A 16,980-nucleotide genomic window follows, 5' to 3' on the forward strand; every position below is an offset into this window, starting at 1 on the left:
CCTGGGACTCTATCAAGAAAAGAGGCAGTAGGGGAGGTGGGGAGAAGTGGTTAGAGTCTAATATTGAATTCATAAACTCTTGAACTTTATGTTCTCCCACACCAGGCATAGGGGAGGTGAGGGGAAGTGGTTAGAGTCTAATATTAAACATAAACTCTTAAACTTTATGTTCTCCCGCACCAGGCACTGGGAAAATACCAAGGCAAGGTAAATAGCTTGGTGAGTTTTCTTGCTTATCCATGCATGAGTCCAATATACACTGACCTTCACTTTCCTCAGACTGGCCACTCTTATAGACAAGTAGGGCAACCGAAAGATATACTCCATAAGAAGATATGGTGTAGGAAGACCTCTCTGGGCTCTTCACACCAACCCATTGTTCTGAGGAGCTGTGTGTGTGTTTGTGTGTGTCCATGTACCTGTGCAGGCATGTGTATATATTCTGGCATGGTAGAAAGAAATGGAAACTGTTTTCATCATTATTGCTGCTATTTGGCAGTGATCCAGGATTGTTTTTGCCACCAACCTGAAGACATATGGCCCCATAAGGACAGAAACCATTCTGTTCATTTCTGTGTTTTGGACCTTCCATGTACACAGGTAAGTGTTGTTGAAAATCAAGTATTAGCTCAAAGGACTCTCTATGTCCACAAATATAAAAGTTGAGGAGAGCAATATCTTGACATTAATTAGGGACCCCATAGTATTCAGTAATAAAAAAATTACTTCATTGAGAACTTAAAACCTGCACATAAATGTTTATAGGTGCTGTAGTCATAATTGCCAAAACTTGGAAGCAACCAAGATGTCCTTCAGTAGATGAATGGATTAATGGAGTATGACACACCCAGATAATGGAATACTATTCTGGGCTAAAAAGAAATGAGCTATCAAACTATGCGAAAACGTGGAGGAAATTTGAATGCATATTAGTAAGAGAAAGAAGCTGATCTGGAAAATCTACATACTGTATGTTTCCAGGTATATGCTATTCCGAAAAAGACAAAACTATGGAGATGATCAAAAGATCAGTGGTTGACAGGGGTTGTGGAGCAGGGGGAAGATGAACAGGCTGAGCACAGAGGAATTTTAGGGCAGTGAATGAATGCATAATGATCAATGCAAGTCATTATACATTCATCCGAACTCACAGAATGTCCAACACCAAGAGTATGAACTGTAATGTCAGTTATAGACGTCAAGTGATGAAAATGCGCCAATGTAGATCCATCAGTTGCAACAAACAAGCCACACTGATGCGGCATGTTGATAATGGGAGAGGCCAGGCATGCGTGGAGGTAGGGGGATATGGAAAGTCTCTGTACCTTCCCCTTTCCCTCAATTTTGCTGTGAGCCTTAAGCTTCTCTAAAAGAATAAAGTCTTAAAATCTTTTACTTTCAATTTTCTTAAAGGCCTCAGGCTATCAAAATGACATGGAAGGGAGAGTGTTGAGTCTGACCTGGCAAGGAAATTCCCAAGTTGAACTGGGAAAAAGGCACTTCTGCCAACTATTATATATATATATATATCTCCCTTGTGGGAATCCTGACTTGCCACAGCGATGAGGATATGACACAGTAACTGGCTTGGAAATCTATAACCCAGGCTCTCAGATCAAGTCAAAGACTCAATGCAGTTAATGCAGGCTGGAACCCTATTCCAAAGTCTTGGCTAATAGAGTCAATTTTTGGCATTAAAAATAATCTATACTGGGGTGCCTGAGTGGCTCGGTAAGTTAAGTGTCCAACTCTTGATCTTAGCTCAGGTCTTGATCTCGGGGTTGTAAGTTCAAGCCCCGTGTTGGGCTCTATGCTGGGCATGGAGCCTACTTTTAATAAATTAATAAATAAATAAATCCTATAGAATTTAACAAATGACATAACCACTTCATATTATATACTTAGTATTATACGTCTTTCTAACATTTGAACTCATCTTCATCATTCATATGAGGGAACCAGTGATAGAAGCCTTGGAGTTCCAATGAAACATATCAGAAGCATTTACATATTTTGTAGTATTGCTGTGTCAGTGCGGGGCTGGGCTTTGAAGTTGCCAGAAGAAAGGGAGTTAATGACCAGTTTCTCCAACATGTCCCTAAGAAAGGTTCCTGCAGACCTGACCCCAACCACAACCACACTGGATTTATCCTACAGCCTCTTTTCTCTACTCCAGAGTTGAGATTTTCGTTCTGTCTCTAAACTGAAAGTTTTGATTCTGTGCCATAACAGAATCCAAGAGCTGGATGTCAAGACCTTTGAATTCAACAGAGAGTTAAGATATTTAGATTTGTCTATAACAGACTGAAGATTGTAACTTGGTATTCACTGGCAGGTCTCAGATATTTAGATCTTTCTTTCAATGACTTTGACACCATGCCTATCTGTGAGGAAACTGGCAACATGTCACATTTGGAAATCCTAGGTAGGTTTAAGTGGGGCAAAAATACAAAAATCAGATTTCCAGAAAATTTCTCATTCGCATCTAAATACTGTTTCCTTAGGATCGAAAAGTCTTTCTCGTTATGAAGAAGGTAGCCTGCCCATCTTAAACACAACAAAACTTCACATTGCTTTACCAATGAACACGAATTTCTGGGTTCTTTTGCGTGATGGGATCAGGACCTCAAAAGTACCAGAAATGACAAATATAGATGGCAAAAGCCAACTTGCAAGTTATGAAACTCAACAAAATCTTCCTTTAGAGAATTCTAAGACCTCTATTCTATTACTTAATGGAGTTGATTTACTCTGGGATGACCTTCTCCTGCTCTTCCAGTTTATTTGGCACACATCAATAGAATGCTTCCAAATCCAACATCTGACTTTTGGAGGCAAGGTTTATCTTGACCACAATTCATTTGATTACTCAAAGACTTTAATGAGAACTATGAAATTGGAGCATGTACAATTCAGAGTTTTTTCTGTTCCACAGGAGAGGGTCTACTTGCTTTTTACCAAAATGGATATAGAAAACCTGACTATATCAGATGCACAAATGCCTCACATTGCTGTTTCTTGTTTATCCTACAAGATTCCAGTATTTAAATTTTGCTAATAATATCTTAACAGATGACCTGTTTAAGCAACCTATCCAGTTGCCTCATTTGAAAACTCTCATTCTGAAGGGCAATAAATTGGAGACACTTTCTTTAGTGATTTTCTTTGCCAGCAACACATCCTTGAAGCACTTAGATCTGAGCCAAAATCTGTTACAACATGGAAATGATGAAAATTGCTTTTGGCCAGAAACCCTGATCACTATGAACCTGTCCTCTAGCAGATTTGCTGATTCTGTTTTCAGGTGCTTGCCCAGTATTCAAATACTTGACCTGAATAATAACAAAATTCAAACTGTCCCTAAAGACATTATTCATCTGAAGTCTTTGCAAGAGCTGAATCTTGCATTTAATTTTCTCACTGATCTTCCTGGGTGTAGTCATTTCAGAAAACTCTCAGTTCTGAACATTGAAATGAACTTAATTCTCAGCCCATCTCTGGATTTTTTTCAGAGTTGTCAGGAAGTTAAGACTCTGAATGCAAAAAGAAATCCATTCTGGTGTGCTTGTGAATTAAGAGATTTCATTCGGCTTGAAAAGTATTCAGAGGGCATGATGATTGGATGGTCAGATTTGTACATCTGTGAATACCCTTTGAATCTAAAGGTGACTCAGTTACTGCCTATGTTCTCCTCTAGGATTCTGATGGATTCCTGTCTTCGATATCAGCCACAGCAACTTCTTTCAAGATATGTCTCCAAAGGCAAAGGAAACAAAAGTGAAAATGAACATTTGGGACTTCATCAAGATCAAAAGCTTCTGCAGAGCAAAGGAAACAAAAGTGAAAATGAACATTTGGGACTTCATCAAGATCAAAAGCTTCTGCACAGCAAAGGAAACAGTCAACAAAACAAAAAGGCAACCCATGGAATGGGAGGAGATATTTGCAAATGACAGTATAGACAAAAGGTTGATATCCAGGATCTATAAAGAACTCCTCAAACTCAACACACACAAAACAGATAATCATATCAAAAAATGGGCAGAAGATATGAACAGACACTTCTCCAATGAAGACATACAAATGGCTATCAGACACATGAAAAAATGCTCATCATCACTAGCCATCAGGGAGATTAAAATTAAAACCACATTGAGATATCACCTTACACCAGTTAGAATGGCCAAAATTAGCAAGACAGGAAACAACGTGTGTTAGAGAGGATGTGGAGAAAGGGGAACCCTCTTACACTGTTGGTGGGAATGCAAGTTGGTGCAGCCACTTTGGAGAACAGTGTGGAGATTCCTCAAGAAATTAAAAAGGGAAAGCTTCCCTATGACCCTGCAATTGTACTACTGGGTATTTACCCCAAAGATACAGATATAGTGAAAAGAAGAGCCATCTGTACCCCAATGTTTATTGCAGCAATGGCCATGGTCGCCAAACTGTGGAAAGAACCAAGATGCCCTTCAACAGACGAATGGATAAGGAAGATGTCGTCCATATACACAATGGAGTATTATGCCTCCATCAGAAAGGATGAATACCCAACTTTTGTAGCAACATGGACGGAACTGGAAGAGATTGTGCTGAGTGAAATAAGTCAAGCAGAGAGAGTCAAGTATCATATGGTTTCACTTATTTGTGGAGCATAACAAAGAACATGGAGGACATGGGGAGATGGAGAGGAGAAGGGAGTTGAGGGAAATTGGAAGGGGAGATGAACCATGAGAGACTATGGATTCTGAAAAACAACCTGAGGGTTTTGAAGGGGCGGGGGCTGGGAGTTTGGGGAACCAGGTAGTGGGTCATAGGGAGGGCACGTATTGTATGGAGCACTGGGTGTGGTGCAAAAACAATGAATACTGTTACACTGAAAAGAAATAAGAAAAGAAATAAAAAAAAAAAGGGGGACTTGGTTAAAGGATGTTCTTCTTCCTGAATTATCTTGCAACACAGCTCTGTTGATTGTCACCATTGTGGTTATCATGCTAGTTCTGGGGATGGCTGTGGCCTTCTGCTGCTTCTACTTGGATTTGCCCTGGTATCTCAGGATGCTGAGTCAATGGACACAGACCCTGCAAAGGATTAGAAAGATTAGAAAGATGAGCCAAGAACCACTCAAGAGAAATGTCCGGCTCCATGTGTTTATTTCACACAGTGAACATGATTCTACCTGGGTGAAGCATGAATTAATCCCCAATCTAGAGAAAGAAGAGAAATTGATTTGCCTCCATGAGGGACACTTTGACCCTGGCAAGAGCATTACTGAAAATATCATGAACTGCTCTGAGAAAAGCTGTAAGTCCATCTTTGTTTTGTCTCCCAACTTTGTCCAGAGTGAGTGGTGCCATTATGAACTCTACTTTGCCCACCACAGTCTCTTCCATGAAAACTCTGATTATGTCATGTTTATCTTACTGGAACCCATTCCACTCTACTGCATTCCTACTAGGTATCCTAAGCTGAAAGCTCTTCTGGAAAAGAAAGCATACTTGGAATGGCCCAAGGATAGGCATAACTGTGGACTTTTTTTGGCACATCTTCGAGCTGCTATTAATGTTAATTTATTAGAAACCAGAGAGATGTGTGAACTACAGACATTTGTGGAGCTAAAATGAAGAGACTCGTGGTTCTGCAATCTCTCTGATAAGAACAGACTGCCTATGAAATCCTCTCTTCCCCTGGAAAAGTGCAAGGGAAATTGGGGCCTGCATGCATTGTCAGGATAGAAGTTGATACCCCCTTTATGATAGTAACTGAGCAATATCATTAAAATGAAAAATGATTATTTTTTTTATGTCAGTTCCCGGAAGGATTTCTAAGAATGTATACTACAGAAAGACAAGTTTGCAAAGGCTTATGTAAGAAGATGTTCATCCCAACATTGTCTATAATCATGAAAAATCAAAAACAGCTCACATTTCCATAGAATAAAGATTGATTCAATCAATCATAGTTCATTAATGCAACAGAATATTACACACCCATTAAAAAGAATGAGGTAGTTCTATATTTTCTGGTATGAGGAAAATTATACTAATATGATAGTTTATATATTGAAATAAAAGTCTAAATGAATTTGCACCAGTACATTGGTATAGTAACAGTGGTTTGAGTCTGGAAGGTTGTAGCACAGAAAACTTTTTGTTTCTATGTTGTATATTTCTTTAACATTGGAATTGCTTAAGTGAATCTGTATTTCTTTTGTAGGTAGGAAAACACAATAAAGATAATTTTTAAAGCCTACTCATCCTATCATTTCACTTGATTCTTCCTTTCAAGTCTCACCAGTCATAGAATGAAAACAAGCTTTTCTAAATTTTGCAAAATTATATGTTATTTCCCTGATTAAAAATGAGACTCCCCTCATGAGAAAAATTTCTGTGGCTCAGGATGCCTGGGTGGCTCTGTCGGTCAAGAAAAATTTCTGTGACTTATGTAACCATAAAGGAAGAAAACGGCCATATTTAAAATCTGACACCGGTCTCCTCTTACCTCCATGCATTCCATCATTGAGACCTATCAAGTTATGGGCCCTTTCCCAGAACATTCGGTCTCTTTGGTATCATGACTGATTGTTGAGGGAATCTTACATATCCTTCAAGGTACAATCCAAATGTGAACTCTTTTTTGAAAATTTCCTCACTTCCAAGTATGATGCTCCTTGATGCTCCATAACACTTCTGACATACTTCTATCACCACACGGATCATATATGTTTTGAAAGTTTCCCTCTTATTAGACTATGAGCTCTTCAAAGGCCAGGACAGACTACCCTCTGCCCTTATTTTCAGCAGCCATTTGCTTAGTCCCTGGTTCAGAGAATGAGTCAGTGAATGTTTATGTTAGGTGAGCTAGAGGAACATAGCAGGGACCCAAGCTGGCTTCAGGTTAGAAAGTCAACTGAGAAGACAAGAATCCAGAATTGAAGAATTTCTGAGTATAGCCTGAGTCATGTGAAATTGCCAGTATGTGGTTGCTCTTGGCCTATAAGAATGTCTACTTTATTTTATTCAATCTAATAAAACAAATCTCCTAAGCAGGGTAAAATTGGGTTTTACATCTATTTTATTTCTTCATAGTTGTAGTCTTATCAATTCCTCATGCTAGTAGTCATTTGAGAAATTGTAGTGAAGATGGTCCACCTGAAAGTGTGGGGACAGAATTGGGTCAATCTCCAAGCCAGGTCGTGCTGCCATTTGGCTAATGACCAGTGGGAGGAGGCTGAGTGTCTCTCTTCTTCTGTCCTACTGAGCTCATAACCTGTTTGGTAGAAGGGTAAATCCAAGGAAATCACAGAGCAGAGAGAGCAGAGAATGGGGAGAATGCATTTCCAACCAGGCTTTCAGCATCTGGGCCACTGTTTTTAGTGTGACTCATGGCTTCTGGGTGAGTCAGACAGTTGCTCTAGGAGGATTTTGTAAATTTTGAGTAAATGACTCAGTGTGAGACTCTTACCTTTAATGGTTAGTTAATTTGGAACATGTAAAGTAGGTAACATTAGCCCTAAAGTCACCACGATTGAATTATTCCATGGTAGAATCCTCAGTTTAGTAATATAGTTTTAAAAATAAATGTACTCTATCAGAACTAAAAAAAAAAACAAAAAAACAAAAAAACCACACACTCATCAGGCATAGCTGTCAGCAACTTCTTGTTTCAGCAGCTTGACTACACTTAAATCTTCTCTATCAGTTTATTCTACTAGTCCTCTCTCAGAAACTCAGATACCATAAAAAATGTCCTACTTTGCTTGGTTTTGACTCTTCTGGCTCACACTGGAAAATGAATTTTACCTAAGTTTAACATTGGGACTAGAGAGAGGTAGCACCTAGCCTCGTGCAAACCTGATAATATACTTTTACCCAAAACATTCTGGATTTCATCAAGGGTCCCACTCTCCTCAACCATGACATTGGTGAGGAAATAAGCATTACACGGCTGCACATGCAATGACTCTGATCATTGTAATCACAGTGTAATGACTCTGATCATGTTTTGAAAATGATTTCAGGTCTTGTGAAGTAGTAAATTCCTTTTCATTTCCTTGTCATTTTTCAACCTGGAGCTTCTTCCATTTCCACCACCCCTCACCCTCCAAGAAGGGTGAGCTCTATCAATATTGTTCAAATCTGTCTTGGACTCTTCAGGGTACCTTCCCAGACACTGGGCCTCTCTGCAGATAAATTACAATCTCTTCAGGATGCCAAGAGTCCAGTGTTGACAATGTTCTATGTTCTATATTCTATAAGCCTGGCAAAGAGGTCTACACTAACCTGGGATTATAATCCTCTAATTCCAACTGGTTTGGAGGGAGAAGAGTTTTAAATGTGATTTATGGCAAATGTTCCATGAGGTTCAACTCCTTTATGAATTATAATGAATCGTTCAAGAAGAGTATGGACTAGGAATACTTAAACTGAGTGAGAGTTTAGAGCTTATCAAGCATAACTCATTTTTAAGTGGGGAAGTTGAGGCTTGGGAATTTTAAATGTCTTACCTAAGCCTGAGGTTAAACATTAGTTTTTCAACTCCTTGACTGAAGAGGCTTTTCTTTCCTATCTAAGGCAAGGTGCCTCTTACTTTTTGTATTTATTTTTAATATTGATCCTTTTGTCTCCATTCTCAGTAATGGAGCCCTGGACTGGGCTCCTTGCATATCCTGCTTATACCGTTCATAATTATTTGTGCCTGGACTCTGCAGTTTCTCTCTACTGCCTCACCTTTCTTCTCTCATCCCAGCCCTTAGGAAAGGCCTCCTTGAATATCTAAGTCCTTCTTAGGGTCTGGTACTGCCAATTCTGGCAGTGCTCTTCAAGCGAGAGATCCCTGACCCAGGCCCAGACCCACATGGATGCTGGTCTTCATTTGTCCCCTTCGAGATGTCTTCTGATCCTCTGTCTTATACACCACGTCAACCAGGTATTCTGAGGAACTCTGGAACTCATGTCTATGGGGTCCTCTCAGAGTCTGTAGTCCTCTCAGAGTCTCTCTTAGCCCTGATTTGAGTTTGACAATCTGGCAAGCAAATGACTCCTGCTGGCTGAAGCAGTGTGGGATAACTAAAGATTGGGCCACCAGAATAGTGTTAACACACTGATTGGGGGTGACTCTCACAGTGAACACAAGGTAACTTCAGGGGTCAGAGCTATCAATAGTCTACCGCCAACCCTTGGGCTTGAGCCACCAGTGTGGGTTGGTGTCCATCTGTGTTTTGACTGGTGCTGCCTCTTGTCTATAGGACCTTAGGATAACAAGCATGGTGGCAGGTGTCTTTTTCCCTGCACTCCTCTTCTTTCTGCAACTTCTAGCATCCAGGGCGATCACCACCATTGCTGCAAGCTCTGTGGCATGTGTTAGGTAGTCCTTCAAAGATGGTTTTCAGACTAAACACCAATGCGCCTTCCAGGCAATGTCCTCTCTTATCTGCCATTGCTGTACTGACATTATGCTCTTCCGATCTTAACATGCTGAAGAGGGAAGTACATATCTCACAGGGGGAAGACCATGCTTCCCTCTTCACACATGAATCCCTCCCTAACCCCCCGACTGGTCTTGGTGTGTGGAAGGCAAGGGTTCAGTCAACGTCAAAAGAGCTCCCATTCTGAGAACATGACGATTACTACCTCAAGAGTCCAAGAGAAGACAAGACTGGAAAATACCTTGTTCTAGATTTATACCATACAATGCTGAGTGGTAAACAGGACCAGAAAAGGAATATTGATTCACATTTACCTACATACTTTGGGGAAGGCTCACATCAACGAAGCATAGTACCAACCTTTGAGGAAGAGACATTGGAAGGCAGTGTGGCTGGATGATACCGTATCATGGCTAATAATGTGACCAGCATTACAGACATGCTATAGGGGAACTTCAGAGGCAAGAAGAGCTACCCTGTTTAATGTAAACAGGCTCTGAAGACCCAAGTCCTGGTGATTAATCACAGCACTGCTACCATTTTCTCCTGGGAGAGTACATTAATCAGGGAGAGTACATTGGACAATAAAATGCCTGAAGGGATGGATCCTGGATTTGAACAGGAAGAGATGGTGCTTGGACCCTACAAAGAATCTTTCAATGTGCCAACTGGACAAGTAACTCTTCTTTATCCATCTTCATGAATAAGACACTATACTTCTCATGGATCCATATATTTTGAATTATTTTTAAAATCAAATTATCTATAGAGAAAGGAGCCCTACATTGCAAAAAATCTTTTCCATAACCCTTGGAGGCACCTCTGAGAAGAAAACTATCCTGCCTTATGCAGCCAGAACTTACCTTGCTTCTTATTTCTTAGCTGCTCAACTTGTTTTGGTTTTTGCATAAGTCCTTGACAGCAGGAGAATTTTGTCCCAAGTGTTAATGGGTCATGTGATGAAATCCAGTGGTAAGAGTGAAGGTTCTAACCAGGGGCAAAGACACATTCCAGTACTATACTATTAAGGTTATTGGAAGTTTCTCCTATGGTTTTTATAAAAGAAAATTGAAAGGAAGAGGGACATTTCTTATTTTATGTCGTGATGGGTTATGACATAACCCAATGACCACCCAATGATGGGTTATGTCATTATTAAGTTCTGTTCTCCCTATGGAAGAAATTAGATTTTTAGTTGTCCCTGGGAACTTTCTAAACCTAACGACCTGAAGTATTTAACTTTCTGGCAGCAGTACCTTTGGTCCGGGGAGGAAAAACGGGGCAGAGAAAGAAGCTATATATATACACTAGGTTAGCTTTAATTGTCCACAAGGACCAATGTCCTCTTTTGATTCCTGGACTCATTAGTCCTGGAGAGAGCAGAGATCCACCAGTCCTCAACCTCCTCCTGATTCTTTGATTTCTGGAAAAGAATTGAATCAGTCTCCATGGTACTGTTTTTAGTATGATGACCCCATGCATAATAATACAAATTGCTAACCCTTCTTAAGGTTTATATGCACCATTGTTCTAAGGATGTTGTGAGTTACCCTTGCTAATTCTCATAGACTCATGAATTCAAATTTATCATTATTCTCATGGAACAAATGCCCCAAGTTAAGGTTTTATGGATAAAAAATGACAAATCCAAGGCAATCTGATTATAGAGCCTGCTTTCATATCTACCATGCTGGGCTTCCTCCCAAGACCTTGCTAACTATTGGTTTCATTCATATTTATATTCACCATGAAAATACTTCTTCCTGCTACAATAATTTTGGATGGAGGTATCTTGTTGCTTAAGAGTAATTCTCATCATTTAGTGTACAACCCAAATCCTGCCAGCTTCACTGCGCCTAAAATAAGGCACATCAACATCAAGGACCCCCAAGTTCTTGTTCTTGCCCCCACCCAATGAAGCAGGACTTCTGGTCCTCCTGTCAAGGTCCCCATGAGTAGCTCTCGGAGATCCCAAGGAGCCTCAGTTTTGTTCACACATCACACTGTCAGCTACAGTCACCCTTTGGTGCCACCAAAGTCGTCTGCCCACTTTTGCTAACTTGGGTGGCTAGACCTGCGGCCTTTCAAAGCTCTTGAAAGAGCCTTGTGCTATTGACATGGCTGAGTGATGTGGCCTCCTAGATGATGTTAATGTCCACGCTGAGGTGTTTTTTTCCCAATAATCCCCAATTCATTTATCCTTGAGGTGAGGAAAGGAGCCATGCTTCCCGAAACAGGGTGTCAACATCCCAGCATTCCAAAGCTGCAATGCTGGAATCCAGAATCCCACCAGGTCAACATGCTCTGCCTCACTCACTCAGGGAAAGCAAATCAAAACCACCATGAGATACCACTTCACACCTGTTAGAAGGGCCATTAACAAAAAGACAACAAACAACAAGGGCTGGCAAGATGTGGAGAAAAGGGAAGCTTTGTTCCCTTGAAAAGGGAATTCCTTGTTGGTGAGAATGTAAATTAGTTCAGCCACATGGAAAACGGTATGGAAGTTCCTCAAAAAATCAAAAATAGAAATACCATATGATCCAGCAATTCCAAAGAAAGTGAGAACACTAACTAGAAAAGGTATCTGCACCCCCACGTTCCCTGCGGCATTATTCACAATAGCCAAGATATTGGAACAACCAAAGTGTTCATTAATGGATGAGTGGATAAAGAAAGTGTGGTAGAAATAAATAATGGACTACTATTTGGCCATAAAAAGGGAAAGGACTCCTGCCATTCGTAACATCATGAATGGACATTGAAGGCATTAAGCTAAGTGAAATAAGTCATACAGACAAAGACAAGGCTGATCTCACACGTGCAGTCTAAAAATCCCCAAACTAAACAAATACCAAACTCATAGGTACAGAGAACAGATTGGTGGTAGCCAAAGGCTGGTAGGTGGTGGGTGAAATGGATGAAGGGGGGGTCACAAGGTAAAATTGCCAGTCATAAAATCAACAAGTCCAAGGGATATATCATACAGCATGATGACTATAATTAATAATAATAAAGTATTCCATATTTGAAAGTTGCTAATAGGGTAGATCTTAAAAGTTCTTATCCCAAGAAAAAAAGGTTTTGTAACTACGTATGATGACGGATGTTAACTAGATTTATTGTGGTGATCATTTCAGAGTATATACAAATTTCAAATCATGTTTTACACCTGAAGCTAATGCAAGGTTATATGTCAATTATTCTTGATTTTAAAAATTGGAGAGAAAAACAAGACAGTCATACCAGCATTCACAGTTTACTTAAAGATAATTTGAAATCTAATGTCATATTAAATGACCCTGTTAGAAAATAGATAAATAAACGTCTAAAAACAAAACAGAACATTATTCCGTTGGATACACTAAATATACATCGTAAGCCACCAAATCAGTAAGATAACAGTCAATTAACTTTTTAAAAAATAAAAAATGGCTATATACATCATCTCCGAAAGCTTCACGATTAAAGAGGCACTAATGAAAGAGGAAAGACACTGCATATTCATTACAATAAAAATAGTACTATGAGTCTGTGTAATCAGCCTAATGAACTGGTGAACATTTTCTCTAATTATTATAACACGGAAATTAAAACTTCTGTTCATTTTTGAACCATTTCCAAATACTTATTTGGGCTCTTTTCTATAATATTTTTCTGAAAAGCAGAAGTAAAAAAAAAATCACTAAATCCTTTGATACTTAATAGTAGATTTAGAAGTGTGAAATGGGGAGTACTTAGCCAATTGGGCAAAAAATAAATTTTGGTCCTTTGCTGCTTCCCTTTCAGTTTTTGTCCATTGTCCTTCCAGGGTTCACAATCGTGCAGAGACCATAAAGTCATGTCCTATTTTTTAGTCTTTGCAACAAGTTCAAAAAAACTGCTCCCCCAAGCCAAGCATGTGATTTACATAATGAAAGGGAATAGTTGAATTACATATGGCATGCAAGATTAAAAAAAAACAAAACAAAACAACTCAGTCCTTGGGTATGGACATCTCAGCACCCCAAAGTCTCAGTTCTGGGATTCAGAGTTTTACTGAATCTCTCATGAAATCTGTTTGTGCAGCACTCGCTCCTAACCTTTCTGGGAGCTCCAAACCATTCCAGGGGGGCAAAGAGTATGATTAACACTCCGTTCTTCCCATTTTCCTTATTCCTTCCCACCTCTCCTTTGCAAGCCCGCTCCCTGCCTCCACCAAGTACTCTTTGCTCCTCCTACCTATGCACATTCATATACATATGTAAACAGGGAGGGAGTGAACAGCCTCCAAACAGCCCAACTTTGATTCCCAGTTTGGATTCAGTTAGAACACACTGCTACATATTTTTTTAAATTTATTTATTTATTTATTTGGACAGAGATCACAAGTAGGCAGAAAGGCATGAAGAGAGAGGAGGAAGCAGGCTCCCCGCTGAGCAGAGACACACCCCCACCCCCCCATGCGATGCGGGGCTCGATCCCAGGATCCCGGGATCATGACCCCAGCCGAAGGCAGAGGCTTTAACCCACTGAGCCACCCAGGCGCCCCCACACTGCTACATATTTTATAAAGCAAATTGGACGGGGAGGTTTGCCCCATAAGGAAGCCCAGGAGAGGCTGGAGGAGGGGAATGAATACATTCTCCATTGTCAGAACATTAGAAAATCTGAGAGTTAATTTCCTCCTGAGGCTTTATAAGCAGGAAGCTCGATAAGCTTGTAATTCGCTTGATATAATAGCTAGAAATGGAAAAGATGGAATTTCTCTTTTTATTTTTAAGTCTCTTATGCTTAAAACTTAGCTTCAGGCATCAAACTAAAAAGAACAAAAAAGAAATAAGAAGGTCCTTAAAAAGGAAAAACCCAACCAAGAAAGAAAGGAAAGAAGAAGAGGGGGAAAAAAGAAAAGAAAAGAAATAAGAAAAAGAGAGAAAAGGACCAAGAGAAAAAGAAACACTGCAGGCCCTGGCTATAATGTAACTTCTCATTTTGCAGTGTGTGCGTCTAACCTTAAAGCAACGACGTCCCCAGGGAAGTCAAACGCCCCGGCCCTGGGGTTTACAGGAGTTTCACTTCACTGGTTGCCCCCCCAAGGGCCCTTGCGGGTGTGGAAAGCAGAAGTTCTCGACATTAAAACAGATCGCATTGTGCATGCAAGATTAATACCACCAGTGGGGCGCCTGGGTGGCTCAGTGGGTTAAAGCCTCTGCCTTCGGCTCGGGTCATGATCCCGGGGTCCTAGGATCGAGCCCCACATCGGGCTCTCTGCTCCGCAGGGAGCCTGCTTCCTCCTCTCTCTCTGCCTGCCTCCCTGCCTAGTTGTGATTTCTCTCTGTCAGATAAATAAAATAAAATAAAGATTAATACCACCAGCAAAGCGTCTCTGCCCCTTAGTTCACTTCAATTCTCAGCTTGGCTCTTTGCACCCCAATTAGATGGGCTCTATCAGAAACCCCGCCTTGGCTTGAGCGGGATGCTTTACAGGGTTTGCTGAAGCACCTGACCACTTACTGTTTTGTAAATTCTGCAATAAATGCCTTAATGAGCCCCTGTGCCAGAGAAGGAAGTACAGCGAAAAACCAGTCTGACCTTCTCCAGAGCTCACCTTGACCCGGGGCACCTGTCCCATCCGTCATCCTTCAGAGTGCGGACCTGCAAGGGACTCAGGGCATTGCGATATTGCAAGAGGGCTGCCCTGATATTTCTTTTGTTGTTTCTCACCCCCCCCCCTTCGTTTCTCATCTTTCTTTTTCCTCTTCACTACCTCGGGAAGGCACAGAAGGAAGCCGCTTTTCGGGTCGACTCAATTCTTATTCCTGTGCCAAATCAGAAACCACGGAAAGAAACAGTTGGAAACGAGGGGAAATCGCTTGAAAGCCAGAACCTTGCTGCGCGTGGGCGGCATCACACCTGCGAGCTTGTTAGCGGTCTCACCTGAAACTCGTTAGAAATGCGGTATTTCAGGATCCATCCCAGACCCACTGAATTAGAATCTGCATTTTAACAAGCGCCCCCGCTGATTCCTATATACAATAAAGTTTGAGAAACTTGGGAAAGGAAAACTTTACAAATGAGCTCAAGTCTCGCCCCCACTGAAGGGCCCACTCTTGTGTGAAATTCTGGGGTCACAGCGACACCTGGTGGTTAGTTTGGTAGTTGCAGACAAGCTGCGTCTAAGGACGGTAGGTTCATTCATCACGAGCGACAGGTGACCCTAGTACCAGCGCCCAGAGGTCTCCGCCTTCAGCCTGTCTCCACCACGCTGTCAATTAAAGGGATGGAGGCCCTCCCTTCGAAGGATGTCTTCTGCTGAAGCATAGCACGGCAGATAGGCTTTGCCCATTTTCTGCAATGGAAACAGCAGGACAACAGGTCTCAAAGCATTTCTTCACCCTTCATAAGACTTTTCATAAAATTCACAACGCCATTAAAACTCAGAGACACAAGATGGCTTTAGAGATCATCCAAATGAGTGGCGCTCGCCTTTCAGGGATGACGATCACTTATAATATACTTGATATTACTGAACATTTACTTTGCTTCAGGCACTGGTCAAAGCTCCTGCATGCATTAAGTCACTTAAACTCTACATGCTAGCGAGGCAGGTGATACATATTATCTCTATTCTGTAGCTCCTCATCTGATAATTTTGTTAGTAGTCGTTGGTTGAGAAAAATCTATAACAAGAAACTATTATGATGAATCTAGTAACTCTTGAAAAGGAACTTGCATTGAATGAAACCCAGTGGCTTCTATATATATTTTGGGAAAAGTAGTGCAGATGTATAGTATATGATTTGTTACCTACCCAGCCTCAGACTGCTTGGGTACATGTAGACTTGTGGCCTCTTGCAACAGCTCCAAGGCTCTCCAAAGAATTCATAGCCCGAAGGCTGGGAATTCCCAATGTAGAAGTACCCCCCACCCTGCAGCCTTATTGAAGCCATACCATACAATCCTGAACACATCTGCTTTCACCTGGTCTCTGAGGTCTTGGCCTTGGATGGTAGACTTTGGGGAGTAGCAGGCAAGGAAACTGACTTCAGAAAAGTTGCCAATGGCTATACTTCTAGCTTGAAAATCTACACTATGGAGGCAGGGTCTATGACCAATGTCTCTGTTCTGTTCTCCAGCCTATACACCCTGGCCAGAATAATTTTCCTAAAACACAGTTTTGTTAGGGTTATTCTCCAACTCAGAATTACCCCCAATTATGCCCAGTTGGCTATGTGAGATAAAGCCCATTCTGATTACTTGGGTTTTCAAAGCAAAATCTCATACCAACCAATTTGCTTGTTGCTACACCCTTCATGTCTCCTCTGCTGGCTAGACTATTCCTCTTGACCTCTGTGTTATCAGACCTCAGAGGAGACCTCTAGAAGGCCAGCTGGTGGCTAAGGTGACCATCCCCAGGAAGCATTGCCCCCTGGCTAAGTCACTTGGAATGCAGAGTTTGAACCTCCATAGACACAGAAAAAGTCAGACAGCCTTCTCTCAAGAGCAAACACAAGTTTACTGTAAAAAATATAATTACTCATTTGACCACACAAATGCACATTCTGGTGTGTATTCTG

The 16,980-nt window shown here is 41.0% G+C and overlaps 1 protein-coding gene across 1 annotated transcript; it reads left to right on the forward strand.

Moving 5' to 3' along the window:
• Window positions 1-1,984: 1,984 nt before the first annotated feature.
• Window positions 1,985-5,832, forward strand: TLR10 (toll like receptor 10). The gene is given in 6 exon segments (XM_045998221.1): window positions 1,985-2,294; window positions 2,297-2,424; window positions 2,426-3,007; window positions 3,009-3,673; window positions 4,910-5,615; window positions 5,617-5,832. Coding segments are annotated over 6 exon segments (2,445 nt in total). The 3' UTR covers window positions 5,671-5,832.
• The last annotated feature ends 11,148 nt before the right edge of the window (window positions 5,833-16,980 follow it).

This window comes from Meles meles, chromosome 2 (assembly GCF_922984935.1).
Source record: "Meles meles chromosome 2, mMelMel3.1 paternal haplotype, whole genome shotgun sequence".
In the NCBI taxonomy this organism is placed as follows: Eukaryota; Metazoa; Chordata; class Mammalia; order Carnivora; family Mustelidae; genus Meles; species Meles meles.